Source organism: Ochlerotatus camptorhynchus, unplaced genomic scaffold (genome assembly GCF_037179485.1).
Source record: "Ochlerotatus camptorhynchus isolate MF236.1 unplaced genomic scaffold, CSIRO-AGI_Acam_v1.1 ptg000343l, whole genome shotgun sequence".
NCBI classification, from domain to species: Eukaryota; Metazoa; Arthropoda; class Insecta; order Diptera; family Culicidae; genus Ochlerotatus; species Ochlerotatus camptorhynchus.
In genome coordinates this window covers 1,795,479-1,813,093 of record NW_027040831.1, presented here as the reverse complement: position 1 = coordinate 1,813,093, position 17,615 = coordinate 1,795,479, and the positions used below count along the sequence as shown (strand labels likewise).

General features: G+C 45.6%; 1 protein-coding gene across 1 annotated transcript in view; it reads left to right on the top strand.

The window, feature by feature from the left end:
* Positions 1–15,278, top strand: part of LOC135708936 (uncharacterized) — a 54,286-nt gene extending 39,008 nt beyond the window's left edge. Inside the window, exon 2 of the mRNA XM_065231123.1 lies at positions 9,788–15,278. Within this exon, the coding sequence (XP_065087195.1) occupies positions 9,964–13,521 (3,558 nt within the window). The 5' untranslated portion in view covers positions 9,788–9,963 and the 3' untranslated portion in view covers positions 13,522–15,278. The remainder of the gene's footprint in view (positions 1–9,787) is intronic.
* The last annotated feature ends 2,337 nt before the right edge of the window (positions 15,279–17,615 follow it).

The following is a 17,615-nucleotide window of genomic DNA, read 5'->3' as shown; positions in this document are numbered from 1 at the left end:
GTATAGATTTTCCATTGCCTCGCTATCTCGGTCTTCCTGTTGACGGTTGGGGCGTTGCTTCAGCCCAATCAAATTCTATCGAACATGCTTACTGCTTCTATATTGCTGGTTGCTCTTGGATTTGCTGGTTCGCCGAATTCGGAGCGATGAGACCGGATTTTCCGGCTATTTTGGCTCTTCCGTTATCGTCTGCTGAGTTTTAACACATCTTCATCTGTACGATCTTTACTAGAATATCGTTCTTCCAGGTCGTTAGTTGCGCCAACGGAATGTCGTGTTCATGAACAAGTTTTCCTCCAACCAATAGTCCAATTTACATCCAAGATTTTCGAATCACAGCGTCGTGTAATTCTTCCCAGGCTTCTTGTATCCAAAAACAGACTTCTATTAACGAGGTATACTTCAAACATTCATCGGTGCTGCTTTCTGATGGTCTTAAGCTACGATCAGACTAGCCAGTTTCAGTTTTAACCTGCATAGTTTATCTGGTTTCTACTGTAATCGGTTAACAGTTATTTGCAGACAGTCAAACAGACAGACCAAGTCAAATGTGATCATGGTCTGTTGAAAAATTCTTGCTGATTGTACAGACAAATGTGTGTGTTTCTGCAACTGTTTGCAGAACTTTATCTGTCGCCGATATTTTCACATTCGGCAGTTTGTTTACGTTTTTATTTTCAGTGTCAGATTTGGTTGGTTTGGATCAGAAAGCATTTGGTTGTGTGACGTGAAATTGGACGATTGCGGTCAAAATTTAAGCAGTGAGCAGTGAACTGTGGTCGAATGAGGAATCCTTACATTATATTATAGGCATTCTATCACTCAAATCTTTCAACTCTAAACGCTCATCCATTCACGTTCAACCATCAAGCTGTCAAACTCGCAGGTTGTCTTCCAATGAGATCACGGTCTGCAGTGTTTTCTCTGCCCTTACAGTGTAGGTAATCACCATATCGAAAGGCTCAAAAAGTCTGTCACAGTCAATGAAAGCTATAGATAGTGTGATCACGTTGCCAGACAAATTTTCAACAGGCAAATATTGCCAAGTCTGTGGCAAACAAACTGCGTCAGAGAAACTATCTAGTCTGATCGTAGCTTTAGAATGGCGTGACGAGGCTCGGTAGCTTAGCAGAGAAAATCAAAGGGAGTTTCGGAATGAAGTTTAACTCCATGTCACATGTGTGAGTTCAGCGTAATTTTTTAAAGTAGCTGTGTGAAAAATTACAAATCACTTGAGAAAAGGATCCCAGGATCCGTGAAAAATACCAAGTAAGCCGAATTTCGAGCATAGAATTCCAAAGAAATTCTGATGATAATTTAAAGAAAATTCCGAGGATAATTCCAAGGGCATCAAGAGACGAATTTATAGAGATTTTTAAGGAAGCTTCTAAGCAAAACTTTAGAGGAGATGCCCAAGGAAATTCTGAACAAAACTTCAAGACAATTCTGAAGCGAATTGTTTGGGGATTCAAAAGAGAAGAAAATCTTAGGATGAATTTCTAAACGGTTATAAATATTTTCTTAAGGACTCTCAGAGAGACTATCAATCTTAGCTTAGCAGAATTCTGAAATAAACGCTGGAAAAAGATTCAAAAGGAAATGTTTGAGGATCCTGTAAAGATTTTTGATGAAATTTTCAGAGATTTTAAAACAGACAAAAATTTGGAGAATTCGAACAAAGGTCAGGAAAAATGTTGCTGTCTAGTGATCCTTTCGGTTTTAAGCCTTATGCTTCATTTTAATGTATATCGCACAACCGGAAAAAATTCCAAAATTTCGAGGGGGGGGGGAAACCGAGATCTTGACCTTTTTCAGTGTCCTTAATTGTGGATTGTAATTTCCTCGATAAAACGCTTGAAAATCTTCTGCAGATCATTCTCTGAGTTCACTCTGCAATGCTCCTCATTTTATTAATAATTCTAGCAATTCCCTGAAAAATAATCCTGGAAAAGTTCTCCTTAGCATGCACTTAGTATTCTCCAGAAGTTCCCATTTAATTACCATTGGAATTTCTTTTTAGTTCTGCTCAGAATTCCCATTATTTCTTTGAAATGCTCCTCATGATATCGTTGGAAATCTATTTTAAATTTTGAAAAGTGATCACCGGCTATCCTTAAAATACTCCTCCGAATTTCTTAGAAGTTTTACTCATAATTTTTAACGAGCTATTCTTAGAATTTAGAATTAAATTTTCGTGGAATTTTGGTCGGAATTACCTTGAAGATTTCATCAAAAAACTCTTTGGAAGTTCTCCTAAAAAGAATTATATTCCGTATTATTGTTCTTAAAAATCGAAACCTCAAATTGCATGGTAATCCAAAAAAACAATGTTTCAGAAAAGCTATGTTACTTTTATTTGAAAGCATCTCATAAAGTACATACTTTGAAATGATTACCGACTTCGGTAATCTAACAGCCCTGCATTTCTAGTAAATGTGTTTTATGATTTTAACTTTCCTGAATCCGAATCAGGTGGTAGAATTCGTTTACAAAGTGATAAGCCTCTGGAAGTTCTTCGTCTCAATTAGGTTGCTTCTGCCATTGCCGCTGAAAAAGCATATTCGCGCTGCCTACCTTCGCTCTTGTTACTTTCAATAATCAAATGGGACCTCCCTTAGCTCAGCTACAAAAGAAGACCATGCTGGAGGCGGCTGGGTTCGATTCCCGGTCCGGTATAGGAGTTTTTCGGATTAGAAAATTTCTCGATTTCCCTATTACTTGCCTCACAATTATACTAATGCAAAAATGGGACAGGCATCGGAAGCTCTCAATCAATAAATGTGAAAGTGCATCTAGAACGCTAAGTTGAGAGCACGCAATAAGTAAATCTATAACACTATCATGCTTGCAAATTGCTATATCTGGCAACGCTGGCTGACACTCCTAGAAACCAAATCACGCACGTGGGGCGTCCATTTTCCTTCGCCATGGTCGCACTAATCGCAATCATAACGATCGCCCGAACCGATCCGGGCCGAAAGGAAGGCTAAAATTTATCATTTATCTAATATGTGAAATTAGTTTTTCCCTTTTTCCATGTAGTCAGCCGCTTTCCGCCCCGAGACGAGATCTATCATTTCTCCAACGAGTGCGAAAGAAAGCGCGTCCGCACACAAACGCAAACAGTAATCACGACATCTGTTATTGAAAGTTACGCTCGCCGCACAATCTGCCTCCCCATCCTCATCTTCTGGTGGAGTCAAACTTAATTGTTGCTCATCATAGGAGGCGCTGCTGCTGCGGTAACCACAGCCGCCGCCGCCGCTTTCTTTGCTAATTGTTTAGCGCCCCTCCTCGTCGCCCCGTACCGAGCGTGTAAACAAAGCAATTTTCGGCTTGCCCACTCTCCACTTGTGTCACCAGCGCCAGCGTCAAACTCTCCGCGGAGACCTGAAGCGAAAATTAAAAGCCTTATTAAGCACAAATTACACATAATTGGAACACTCCAGACGAAAAACTAAACACAGAGCACGGACAGAAACAATCGGTGGTCCATTCCGGCACACACAACTTCTAGCAGCAGTTCGTGATACGAGCGAATTTCTTTCCAACTTTATTCGAAAACTCGACAAAAAACAAAACACACACACACTCCACTTTGATTTTCACTCTTCCCGATCAAACTACAGCCGAAAAAAAAAAACAAAAACCTGGCAAAACACACGAAATAATACTAATGAAGCGTCGTCGCCTACTGCTGCTCGTCGCATCCCTCGGGCAGGCAGCGTGGCACTTGATGCGATGAACTGTCAAAAACTGACTGACAAAAGCAAAGCAGCGCGAGGGGCTCCTCAATCGCTTTATAATGAGCTCTCGGGCTTGCATGTGAAGTGCTTTTTAATAAACTTAATACCTGTTTAGATTTTTCTGGCCCTGGGCTGCTCCCGGGAAGGAGCAACTGTCTGCAGGGCCGGCCACTACCGCCGCCAAAAATTCTCCAGAATCGAGTGTTTCTGCACGCAATCAGCGAAAGCGAAAACGCGAGTGAATCAAGGGCGAATTGGCAAAATTTGCATATTCGAAGTGCGCTCGCCCCATAATGAAGTCCTCGTCCACTTGATCAGCGGATAAATCATGCTCGTAAATTGACAATTGCCGAGGGGGGGAATCGTGTTTGTCATCGATTCTAATGGCTGATGGGACCGAAAACAAAAACAGAACACAAAAGCACAACCGGAAATGAGTAAGATATAAATCCCATTCGCTACCTAGCCTATGTGTAGAGGGCAGCGCGCGGAGCTTATTTCGGTCTCGGATTTTAAGTACATCACATTAGGGCAATTATCCGGCTGTTGTCTTAGCCGAGAGACCCGCTGCTAGGCTAGAACAGTCATGTCGTAATTGTGGAAGCGGGGGCGGCGGGGGTGCGGCAGCGGACACATCTGCTTTTCGTTTCCCAGCAGCCTAAAAATCACCGCATGACGACGAGGACAATTTTTATTTGGAGACTGGCGCTCTTGCGCCGTTAATCGGCTGGGAAGAGGGCCAATCAAATTATACGTAATTTTCCTTGTTTGAACCCTAAAAAAAAACAACACCGACCGGGAAGAATCGGTTCTGCTGGGAGTCTGGTTTTCGTTCTTTTTGGTTAAAGAATTGGTTTTGATGGAGATTATCGTTGATCTGATTTATGGGCGAAGATGACACTTAATTAGAGGTTCGCTCGACGAGGGACCCCTCGATGGCAGCTGTCAAGTGTCATCCGAGTTGAAATGCCCAGAAAAAAAGCAAAATCGCGAAACCTAATCCCTGCCCAGCGCAGCCAAAGGTGTCAATGTTTGATTTATGACAGCTTTTGGGAGCGCAAAACAGAAAACAAAACTGTCGCGGCCGCAGAACAAAATTGGTTCCCGACCGACAAAAATCTAATCTATATTTAAACTAAATCGACGAAAGTTTGGCGAAGGAATTGATAGGCATTTCTTTTTCGACGGCGTCGTCGTCGACGACGACGGCGACGGCGACGAAGTTCATCGTGTCATCGACAGCGCTGTCAGAAGAATTGGCACAAGAAGAAACGAGGGAAAAGTGTCGAAAATTAATAAATTAGAAAATTATATTTTTAGTGCCGCTTCCTTCTCCCATTTTCGGCAGCCGTTTTATTATTATTTGTCATAAAAAGTTCGCCGTCGTCGGGAAGATAAGAATTGCACTTCCGCGAAGTGCCAAAACTGGATAGACACTTTCCTATCCCCCCACCCCTCGGCCGTCGAATCGAGCATTCTGAAAGAGCAAAAACACGGAAGATTGGCAGAAGAAGCAACATAGTGCCCTGTTTAATTGTTATGTAAATCATTTCCACCGCGGGCTGCTTTTCACGAAACGTGTCGATTCTATGATTTACGATCGCCGGATTGGTTCCCGAAAATGAAAAAGGGATCACGTCAGCCCTGACGATTCGCTTCTGGCTGCTCGATGATGGCCTCATTTCTGCCCGAATGACAGTTTAGTCAATCTCACGTCTCACGCCTACTACGTTCTGATTTTTCACTTCGCCCTGAACCACTCGATCATCATATCCGAAAGACAGAAGCACTCTTCCCATCATCCACCAGCACCGCGCCGGCGAGGAATACATTAAAAATTAATTTAAAAGCTATTGATATGTTGATTAAACATGATTAGGCAAGAGTTTATGGTGGCATTTCTGGCTTTCCGTCTCACCGCGGCTGCCGCGGCGTTTGACACTTTTAAACTTCTGTCCCGGTCGTCCGATTTTATTGATGCCCTTCCTGCGTCCTCCCGGTGTAGCTTTTCTAGACACAGACGGACAACCACCGGCCTAGAGCAAGAGCGCCCGAGCACTCTTAAAGGCCATAAAACGGTTTTCAACCGAGGCAGCAGCAAAAAAGAGAACTCTGTGATTGATACTTTTTACTGCTTCTCTTTTCCTGGTTCAGGTTTCGCTTAAGCCGTTCAACGGCAGCAGAAGCAGTATCAATAATAATCGAAGATCGTCACTCTTGGCTTCTGCGGCGCGAGTTTGGGGTGGGAGCTCACAATAGCTGTCAAAATAGATCCAATTACAATAAATGTCAACTCGCGGAAGATCTCGGCTGCGGAGTTTTTGGGGTCGCGCCACTCCTGCCACCCTGAGTGGATGAGTGGATTCGTGATCTGTCAATCGAAGAAGGAGTTGAAAATCATTAGCAAAGTCCCCGCTTTTCGTTCCTTTATGGCGTTGAATTTTGAACTGTCCATCAACGCGCGTCACGCGTGACCATGACCGTCTCGATCGAAGCCCCCTCTCACACTCGTCGATCGATCAATGCACACATACACTCATTCAGAGTCTGGATAATGAGCGAGCATGAAGTAATGATCCTCCGGCTTTCGGATGAGAAGAGTAAATACGGAAAAAAAATGATCGCACTGCCAGAAACAGGTTCCACGCCGCCCGAAGCCTGATTTTTATGAGCTCCGAGAAGCTTATGCTCAGAGTCTCCTCACCTCCTTGGCCAGAGTGAGCAATAACAAATAATAATCATCATTCGGAATCTGCGGAGGGAAAAAAAAGTTGCAACTACCGCTTGGTGTTGTTGTCGTTGCACTGTCCTACCCCTCGTCGTCGATGCTCGATGACAGCGGACCGCACCGGTGCCTCCTGTGATGCAGCGGTTGTATCGCAGCGACATCTTTCGGAGTGTGTAGGCACTGAAGGGACGACCATTCGCGCGTGTCACGCATAAGAGCAACTGTCATTACCGCGCGCCGCACGGAACTGGTTCCCGTAATTACAGGCTAACACACTCAATATCGATGACATGCGACACATTGGCAGAAGAGAGGACTTGTCAACCTCGACGGACATGCGGCGGCGGCGACGGAAAAGCAGTCACATCATTTTTATTAATAGCCACTCAATCAGCGGTGCCATTTCTTGCGCGCACGATCCATTTGCGACCACGGAACGGGTTCGTGTTCTACAGCCGTATCCCAGAACCGCACCGCCCCTCCCGAGGTCGTCTCCGTTCCTTATGATTATGATTGCCAGCGCAATGCAGCGGACCCGTTTGTCGATATGAAGAAAAATGATTTACTTTCAAATGTCATTACACATCACCGCAGTCAGGTTTGCGATTTTCCTCCGCGCACCGCACATACTTTTGTTTACTTTTTCCCCAACCAATCCACCCAACCAGATGAAGGTTAATCTCGAAATAATTGAACGGCCCTTTTTCCTCCGCACGTCGATCGCGCAGCAGGCGGGAATGGAACTGTCACACCGGTCCTCGTCAAATGCCAGGTCGCTCTGCACGCTAATGACAACCGATGTTGCACCCACCTCTCCGACAACAAATTGACAGATCGACAAACAAACCCCAAATGACACCGCCGCTTTCGCTGGCTGCCACTTAATAAACATGTGAAATTATCATTATTATCGTCGTCGTCGTCGTCGTTGTCATCATCGTCATCGCCGCTGCAGCCCGTATATTCAGTTTGTTGTATGCAAATTATCACTTGCCGGATCGGCACAGTTCAATTATCTATTTGTCATATCAATTATTTCCACTTTGCACGCTTCCTCTTCCCTACTCTGCTGCTGCTGAATTGTTGCCACACCATGCCAGCAAGCGAGGCGTCGGCGGCGAAGAATGTGTGACAAATTCGATTTCAACATCGGCGGCACTTCACTTTCGACTCCGACCGAGAATCAATGAACCGTGCAAATCTACAATGGAAAGTGAAAAAAAAAAAGAAACAAGTGCAGTCATGCAACCGCTGTCACACTAATTTGACAGCGCGCGCTGCATTCTCGCCCTGTGTGTTTCTCTCTCCCCGACAAGTGTCATCGCACGGGCCTTAACCTCTGCTAACCGCGCAGCGATGCACAGAATTCACACATTCCTCCGACTTTGATTTATTTCTGTGAATATACGCGAGATGCTAATTAGTAATAAATACGTGTGAACTGCACCTTTTGTGTCCTACCCCTCGCCTGCTGCACTGAAACAATACCAAGGCATCTCTCGCCATGTTCGCAGACGAGCGATCATCACAACGATGATGATGATCATATCGATGCTTAAACAATTACTCTTGACGAGGGCTAAGCAGGCGCTAATCAGCTCCCGATTCAAGATGGCGGCGGCTGGTGGTTGACAAGTCACTGCATCACTTTGACAGCTCCGCCTAATCACCTTTCTCTGCCTGCGCCGATATTATGTACGTCGTAGCGGGAGAAAATCAGCGAAAGAAAGCGAGCCGAGCGAAACAAAGCCTGCCATGACGATGTTTACTCACTCACTCACCGTTTAAACGGGTTAGAGCGCCGCGCCGTATCCTTGCCGACGGGCGAATGCAATTATTTCTCATTACTTATTCGCCTTCTCCAAACATCACGCTCGTGTTGCTCCCGCTTGAGCAGCCAGCCACCACGGGGAAGAAAAAGGCCGATTCCGTGCACCGGAGCTCTGCGGAGGGCCGCCAACCACTTCGCACCCCCCCCCCCCCTCAGCTGATCGATTACACTCATTTTCGTTTTAATTTTGCTACTCGGCCCTACTACACCTTCCGAGCAACGGCCGGGCCCCGACAGGCAAAAATCGAATAAATATTTAATTTAATCTCATTTCTCTTCATTTACCTTTTGCTCGTTCGGCTGGCAGCCTCCGTCCGAAACCCTAATAGTTTCATTCAATTAGATTCCTATATATATTTCCTGGCACCGAAACAGAAGTCCTCTGTCGTCCCGTGAGACGGTAACCCTTTCCTATCCGCCCCTTTTCCTTAATTTACGACGCTCACTGGCAAACTGGCCAAATCAATAGCCTCCAGAAATGCACTGCTTATGCTCACCACAACAAGCGCAAAGATTACTAGATTATACCTGAAAAGACAAACGTCATCTATTATTCACGCCGGGTACCGAAACGCCATCTACTGCACTGCACGGCTTACTTTGTTTACCCAAAGCGCCGACGGAAACTCGTCATAAACATAACCTCATTCTGTCCCTTTGCGCCCGATTGCAGCAGCATGATCGCGTCGCCTTCGTCGCCGTCGTTGATCAGTTTAAAACAAACAGGCCTAACCTAAGAATGACAATCCATTTACGCCCGCGGCATTCGTCGGCGACGACGACCGACGCCGGGACATCTAAATCACATTAACGCTTCAATCAATCAAATTTCCGGCCTCTATTGGGGAACCGGGAACGTGTCGAACCCGGTCCACGCCCGGCCAGAGGAAAGCGCTGTTTATTTTTATTTTATTGAAAATATCAATTTAATTTGTCTTATCTTTATGGAACCTACTACGGTCCCGGACGGCTGCCTGTTCGCACCCAGCCAGAAGTCACCATAAACAGATTCCATTTCCGTCTTCCCGGGCCGTAAACAAATAAAAAACCCTGAAGTCAAAGCAACCTGGATGACATTCTGAAATGTTGTTTACGCTTCTTTTTCCCATGAAATTTGTCGTGATCAACGAGCAGAAAAAAAGTCAAATATTTGATTAAAGGCAAACAATTAATCGAAAAAATAGATTGAATCACGCAACGAAAACATGTGTTTGATCCGATGCCTGAAAAATTTCTCTTCCCGGGCCCGACACGGAGGAGAAAAAAAAATCATCCACCGTCAAAAACTGCAACTCATCCCTTATGGCGCTCACTCAACACGATCGGGCGGCTAATGCTCTCTTGCCTCATTACACTCACACCCCTCTGCGTGAACGAAACGATAAAAAATTGATACCCGCACTTCCCAAAAAAAAAAAGCAAAAGCAAAAGCAAAAAGCTAACGAATCCTATTTCTCTCTCTCTCCTCCATCTTTTCCACAGATCGATTATAGATACGAACAGCAACAGCAGCGCAAACGAACAACATGACACCCATCATCAGCCAGCTGTTGCACGGCTAGGCCGTCCCCATCTCGTAAATTCCCATCGAATCGCCCCTCGAAAATCCCAGTCGATTGAACCGCAAAGCCCTCCCCCCTCCAAACAATCGCGCCCAAATGGTTATGTCGCCAAGTAGACGACTATCATCGCCAGGAATCGCCACGCATCCGATGAATATGCATTTGAGCTCGCTGCAACACTCCCAGCTGCAATTGTCCTCTCAAATGCATCAGAAGTTGGCCGCCGGACTGACGCCGAATCATATGAGTGGATTTTTCAAGAGTCCATCCACCTCACCCAGCAGCGCCAATGCTAATATGAGCAACCACAACAACAATAACAACAATCACCATCACAGCAGCAATAAGTCCCAGAGCAACGGTAACAATAATAGCAGCAGCAGCGGCAGTGGCAGTAACAACAGCACACCAACCAGTATGCCATCGGCAACCGAACTATCGTCGCACCCCTTGAACCGCCTGCAATCGATGCAGCCGTTCGACTTTCGCAAACTGAGTGCAGCAGCCGCCGGGTTGAGCGCCTTCACAGCTGGCCTTCCGCCACCGAGACTCAGCCCGGAAGCAGCCGCCGCGCAGCATCACTTCAACCAGCAACATGCCGCTGCCGCCGCAGCCTACTCTCACGCTACGGCCAAACGTCGCGACTCGCAAGCTTCCGACTCATCGGTAAGCTCACGCGAACACGCCGCCGCAGCTGCAAACTTCATGAATCTCACCATGGGCGGGCATGGGCTGCCGTTCTCGATCCCGCCACCACCACCCCCATCTTCGGTCGCCATGTCCCTGGCCAACTCCCTGAACCACTCGGCCGCTGCCATGGCCGCCGCCGTTTCCGGTAATCCCCTTGCCGCCAGTTTCGTAGCACAGTCCTTCCCGAATCTGCTGGCAGCGTCGGCGGCTCGCGAACAAGCTCGCAGCAAGTCACCTCTATCCTCGCACCACAAACTCCAGCACAAGCAGGATAAATCTTGCGACAAATCGGACCACGAAAAGAACCACCATTCCAGCAGTGGTGAGAATGTCCTCAACCTCAGTCGGGATCTAGCTGCACAGCACCTAGCCCGCCAGGGCATTCCCGGTCATGTCAGTCGGCTTGCCGCTGGCCTTCCGCCAGGAGCGCACCTCAAGAAACCCCAATCGCCCAACAAACGCCAGTGGGGAGCTCTGCCTCCCAACCTGGGTACCCAGTTTGTCAACCCAGCGACCGGCAAGAAACGAGTCCAGTGCAATGTCTGCTTCAAGACCTTTTGTGATAAGGGTGCCCTGAAGATCCACTTCTCGGCCGTTCACCTTCGCGAGATGCACAAGTGCACCGTCGAGGGCTGCAGCATGATGTTCAGCTCCCGGCGGTCCCGCAACCGTCACAGCGCCAACCCCAACCCGAAACTCCACTCGCCACACCTCCGGCGGAAGATCTCCCCTCACGATGGACGCAGTGCTCAACCCCATCCCATCCTGCTCCCATCGGCCGGAATGCCACTACCCAACGGTCTGAATCATCTCCATCCGTTTGCACCGTTCCCGTTCCCACCGGGAGATATGCGTCACCCATCGCTCTCGGCCTTGGAGTTCAAAGCCAATATGGAAGCTAGCATGCACCGTCGCCTGCAGGAACAGGAAAAACATCGCGAAAGCCAGCGGCAATCGCTCAGTCCGGAGAACTACCGTTACCGTAGTCCACTGGGCGGTGATTCGGACAAATACCTCTCACCTGGCGGTCACCATCTCAGCGTCGGTGGCGGCAGCTCCATCGGTAGTCACCTGGACGATGACGACGACGACGATGACGATGATCCCAACGGAATCGTTATCGACGGAAACGACGATGACGATGACGTCGAACATGGCTTCGACATGTCACTCAGTTCGGAATCGGAAGATGTGAAATCGTTCCGCCATTCGGGAACTCCTGAAGCGGACTACGAAAACGAGCGACTGCGTCACGAAGAACGGCGGCGATCGACGGACGGTGGCGATGAACCGCAGGATTTTAGCTTGACCAAGCTGAAGTCGGAGAAGCTATCGGTTTCGAGCGACGGAGACGAAGTGGCGAGCAACGTGGACAGCAATGAAGATTCGTCGGTGAACGATTCGCACGTGGCATTGATGTCGATCAACAAGCGAAAACGGAAGAGCATGAATCCAACAAAGTGTGCAATTCCACTGGAGAGCATGTCGACCGGATCAGGTCACATGTCCGACGAGAACGACGACAAGGAAGCAGAAGATGAAGAACAAGCCGAACCGTTGATCAAGAAGATCAAGGTGGAACAGGAGCAACAGGAAGAAGCTTTGTCGCTGGTGAATGATAAACGGGACAGTTCAGTATCGCCAAAACCCAACGGCGAAAGCAATCACGTGGACGACGATGACAACGACGAGGACGAAGAGGAATCACCTGTGACGATCAAGTCGGAACCGAGTGAGCATCAGGATGAGGCTGAGAATCTATCGCTGGATCTGTCGAAGAAGCGTTCGACGCCGGACGTTAACGCCAATGAAAAGTTTACCAAATATTCGATAGATGTCAAGCCGGCTTCTGAGTTAATGGCGAACCCAATGTCGCTGGTGCGCCCAAAGAAGGAAAACGAGGCTGATCCGGAAGCGGAAGATCTTCGCCGACCGGGTTCCGCCGACAGCAAAAAGAGCGGCGAGAGTCTGGATTCGGCAAATACGTTGCGGCGGTTGGAGAACTTGTCGCACGGTCCGCTGAACGAGATGATGATGCAACGAGGTGGCCTGCCGCAGTTCCCTCCGTTGAGCTATCTCATGAATGCTGCCCCACCAAGTCCGGCAAGATCGAGGAGTACATCGCCGAATCCTGCCGGCAGTCCTCATCATCAGCAGGACATAGACTCCGATGACAACGTAGACTACTGTGAAGAGGGTAACTGCTTCAACGATCCCAATGTACCTCTCGATAAAGACCCAAAGAAGTGCTCCGCCTGTGGTCGGATGTTCCAGAATCACTTTGCCGTGAAAGCTCACTATCAAAACGTGCACCTGAAACTGCTGCATAAGTGCAATATCGATGGCTGTAATGCGGCGTTCCCTTCGAAGCGTAGCCGCGATCGTCATGCGTCCAATCTGAACCTGCACCGGAAGCTGCTCTCGACCAGTTCCGATAGCAGTGAAACTGTCCTTCCCATGGAGAAACAATTTCCATCATTCCCCGGTCCATTGCCGACGGAATTCCTCGCCCGACTGTACGCCGATTCGCAGAAGTTCCCCATGAACTTGGAAGCCTTCAAGAACCACCTTCCCAATGCTGGAGCCTACGCCGAGCACTTCCTCAATGGTGGAGGTCAACGGTTCCCTCCGGCAGCGGCCAATCCGTTCCTGTTTCCCCCTTTGGGAGGTTTGGGTGGATTCCCAGGCCTGTCGCAGTTCTCCCATCTTCTCCCGCACCCCCTGAACGGTATTTCGTCGCAACTGGCCGGTGGCCGAATGTCCCGCTCGGATTCTCCCATCTCAGCGTGTTCGCCGCCGACCTCTAGCAGCAACATTCCATCGCCACGGTCCCACCATCAGGATCAGCAGGACCAGCACTCGGCTGCGGTGGCGGCGGCTCTGCTGAGCCGGAACCGCTCGCCCGCGGCCACACCTGCCGAGGAAGCCCGCAAAGGGCAGCGGACGCCCGACTCCCTATCGTGACCGCCTACGCCGACAAACTCGCTGGAATCCACGAGCATCTGGTGAATCCGGCTCTAATCTAAACATAAACTAGACTTAATTGATGCGCAGCGCGCAAAGCAATGTTATCTCTCTCTCGATGGCTCTCTTTCCGAGCAATGAAGCAATTTGAGAATAAAGAAAAAATAAAGGAAAACAAAACACGGCCGATAGAAATTAATTCAATTTATTGAGCCGATTGATGGGTGGACAACGCAAGAGGAAATTCCCCCGTCTCTCTTCGTCTGTCTCATCTTGAAAAGAAAACGTGATCTCGTTTGACTCTCTTTTTTTATTATTTTGTAATTAAACTTATCGCGTAAATTAGGTTCTGTTTATCTGGACTCTTTTTTTTACTATTTCGGAAGCGGCAAACTGAAAGTGAACCATCAAAACAGAACCAGTAGCCGCTGGAGTAAATTGAGGTTAGAGACATAAATCACACTTTACTAAAGTGCCCAGTGATATAACTTTAATTAATTGATTATTTTCGACGCTAAAAGTCTATTTTCCAAGCAAATAAAAAAAACGAGTGGAGAACCCCGGTTATTGCCAGCGGGACTCAATTCTTTCGGTGTATGGGAGAAGCGGGACAAAATCTGATTTCGAATAATTTGTTTACAATTAGAATTACGGAAGAATTTTTTAGAGAAAAAAAAACTAACATTCAAACACAGAAAAGTAGCTTTTGTAAGGCCGTAAGTGTAAGCTTCTCCAGTTCCTAAACAGAAAATCTCTGCTATCTTAATTAGCCCATGTGTAATTTATGCCCAAAAACAGCAAAAGCAAACTGATCAACGAAGAAATGATATTCATTTTATGATTTTTTTTTTGTTCACAAATAAGTACCTATTTTTTAAACGAAAAGATTATTTCATCAAAACTGTCACCAACACCAAATTCTTCCACGAACTAAACCTAGTATTTAAGTGTGCAAGAGGTCAAACAAAATCCTAGCGAGCAAAGAAAACAAAGAAACCTATCGAGATAATGGTGGAAAACGAAGAAACTCTGTAGTTTAAGCATTGCGGTAAGAAGCAAGTGGAGCGAATCTTTTCATTTTTTGTACCTTAACTATTTTTTAGAAGGCATGTCAGCTGCATGTGGAAGGTAATGCAACTGCAAAAAGGAATCAATAATAAAATGTGCAATATGTTCGTCCTCTTTTGTGCTCTAGATAAATGATATAGTCTCTTAGGGTAGTTGTAATGATACGCATAGTTACAATACTTTCACAATTTTAGCGGTTAAGACAGCAAGAATACAAAAACCAAGTAGATTTTATCAGTCTAAAACAATGATAAAAAAAAGCATGAAACATATGATAAACAAGATTTTACTCTCTAGGCAAAATGAGATCAAAGCAAAACACATAAACCCCCGTAAATTCTGTAAATAGTCTATTATAAATATTGAACTATAAAGGCGTAGATAATTACAGCAATTGATATTAAAGGCTAAGCGAAGCATCATTCTAAATGAAGCTATCCACGTCACACAAACACACTCGACACAGAAACAAGTTACACAGTAATGTAAAAATAGGCATAAAGCAAAACTTATCCACATGAAGAAAAAAAAAACAAAAACAAATGCAAGTTAAAATATCAAAAATATCAATAATTATACGAGCAAAACAACCAAGTATCAAAATAAGGTAACCATCGCTGAAATTCTCAACCCACACACTCACAGAACATGTTTAATTTGTTTCCGTTTTTAAGCAACTTGTTGGAAAAATGAACCTTAAACTGACACGTGCAACGCCACAAGCTGTCAAAATTTGCGACATATTTCTATCAGTTTTTATGATAAAAATCCAATTTATATTTATTTTTAAAGTGTCACTCCCCCTCTCTCTCAAAACGCTCGCCTGCGAGCACAAAAAACCCTCCCGATAAAAATGTGAAAATAAATTATTTTTATTATTACAAAAAAAAAATAACGAAACCATGTTTTCCTACTCTGATGACACGACTATCCCTTGGTTTCCTTGAGACCTACGAATCGTCGCCGTTTTCTCACGCAGCAGTAGCAGCTTATGTTTTACCATAACAACGATGACGACGACGACGGTGATTGTTCGGTTCGCGCATTCCGCCTCTCTCTCTTTGTCTGCTCCTCCTTCGCTCGCTCGCCGCGATCACAACTTCATTTTGTCACGCTTTGTTCCGCACAGTCCGCTCTCGATTTGTGTTTCCTTCCGCATTTGTATGCGATTTTCTCGAAGCTGTCAACCCCGTCAAGGTCACCGTGCGCCTGTGTGAGTGATCGATATCAGCTCCGAAGCGGGTTTTATTCCCAACTCACAAGCAAATAAACACCAAACATTCCTTCGACACACAGCACAGCCAGAACCTTAACAACTCCTTCCACTATCAAGCAGTGTCACTTTCGTGCAGTGCGCATTCTTCAAACGTCATCTGTATTACAAATAATGTTCCCGCTGACGACGACGACGATGGTGACGGGCGGCGTGACACTTGACAGCTTGAAGCCTACTATGATGATGATGAGGACAGTCCTTTATTTCTCTCTCGCTCTCTCTCTCTCTCTCTCTCTCCCTCCCCAGCTCCTGTTCGTTCGTTTCGTGCCAGTTGATGGAATCACGTTCCTTTTCGGTCTTTTCGGTGTTTCTTCAGCGGACAAATAAAACTAAAGTTCCGGAAAGGGTTAAGAAGAGTTCGATTATAACAAAGAAATAAAAATATAAGCGAAGGGAAATCAGAAAACGAAAGGATTGATTGGAAGTCTTGTGGCTGTCACACAGAAGCGGTACTTGATCCGTTTTTTTCTTCGCCGCCGTTGTTGTTTTCGTCGTTCCTAATCAAGAACAAATCAGTTTCTGGCCGAAAAATATCAAGAACCGACAAAGAGAGGCCGAGTGACAGTTTATGTATTTCGAAGGAGGAAATAGCGCCAGTATGGCGTGCCAGTTGATGGCTTACAACGCAGAAGGATTCGTGGAGGAGTTGCGAACTGACAGTGACAGTGCCGTCTTGTTACATGAAAGACTTTGATGGCAGAAAGGGGGAATTCAAACACTTCCAAAGAGCAAAAAAGGTCAAAGTTTCAATGGGGAAATATTAGTTGCGCACAAGTGACTAGCAGTTAGCGGATGTAATCATGTTATGTGATGTAATCCAATGTAGAGTACACCAGACGAGTTCGAGAGGAAACGTCAACCAAACCGCTTGTTTACATCAGAATAAGGATTTTTCTTAACGCAAATTAAAGCATTTTTCATTAAACCACTTGCCAATTTCCATCAGTAATTGTCTTGTTTTACGATTTCCCACAGATCTGAACTAGTAACATTTAGAAACAGTTGCTCAATAGGTACAAAAAACATATAGTTCACACTCTGTTGCACCAAAGTTTTAAGACACATAATGTTTTATGGAACTCTCATTCAACAAACACAACACAAGTTAGATTTGTTGCTCAAGTGTTTCATACAATATCACGTAGCATATAACTTCATACCAATTTGTGGGTAACATGTTTGCTCCTCCCATTTGAGGCATGATTTGACAGGTCATCCAAGCAGTAAATTGAAACAGTTGAGTTTCATTATTGTGACCTAAAGTAAATGAAGTAACAAAGTTGAAACTTTATCGTATCAAGATGTATTTCCTGTGCCATTTAAGGGATTTCTGGGAAACTTAAATAAAAAAAATAAAAGAATTGAGATGTTTTCTGTGTTGCTTGGGATCTGCACTTAAACTATTCACACTCAAGAAATCCAGAAGAACATAACCACTAAGACACTGTTATAATTATCCATTTTTCTCCACAAACATATTTCTGAACACTAGCACCATAGAGGTAACTCTAAGACTAGAAGGTCCCGAAATAACGTGCTCAACCTAGGGGTAGTACAGCTTGATCTGAAGTAATATTTGTTGTAAAAATTGCTCAAATTGGTAATTATTATAATTTTTAGTATAAATATTAATGATATTAGCTGTCAAGCGGAAAGCTTAAAAGTAAAAATTTAACAGTGTAACTTTAACGCATACACTCAATGACATTTCACCGTTGTTGTTTATGTTTACTGCAGTTTTTTGTTTATC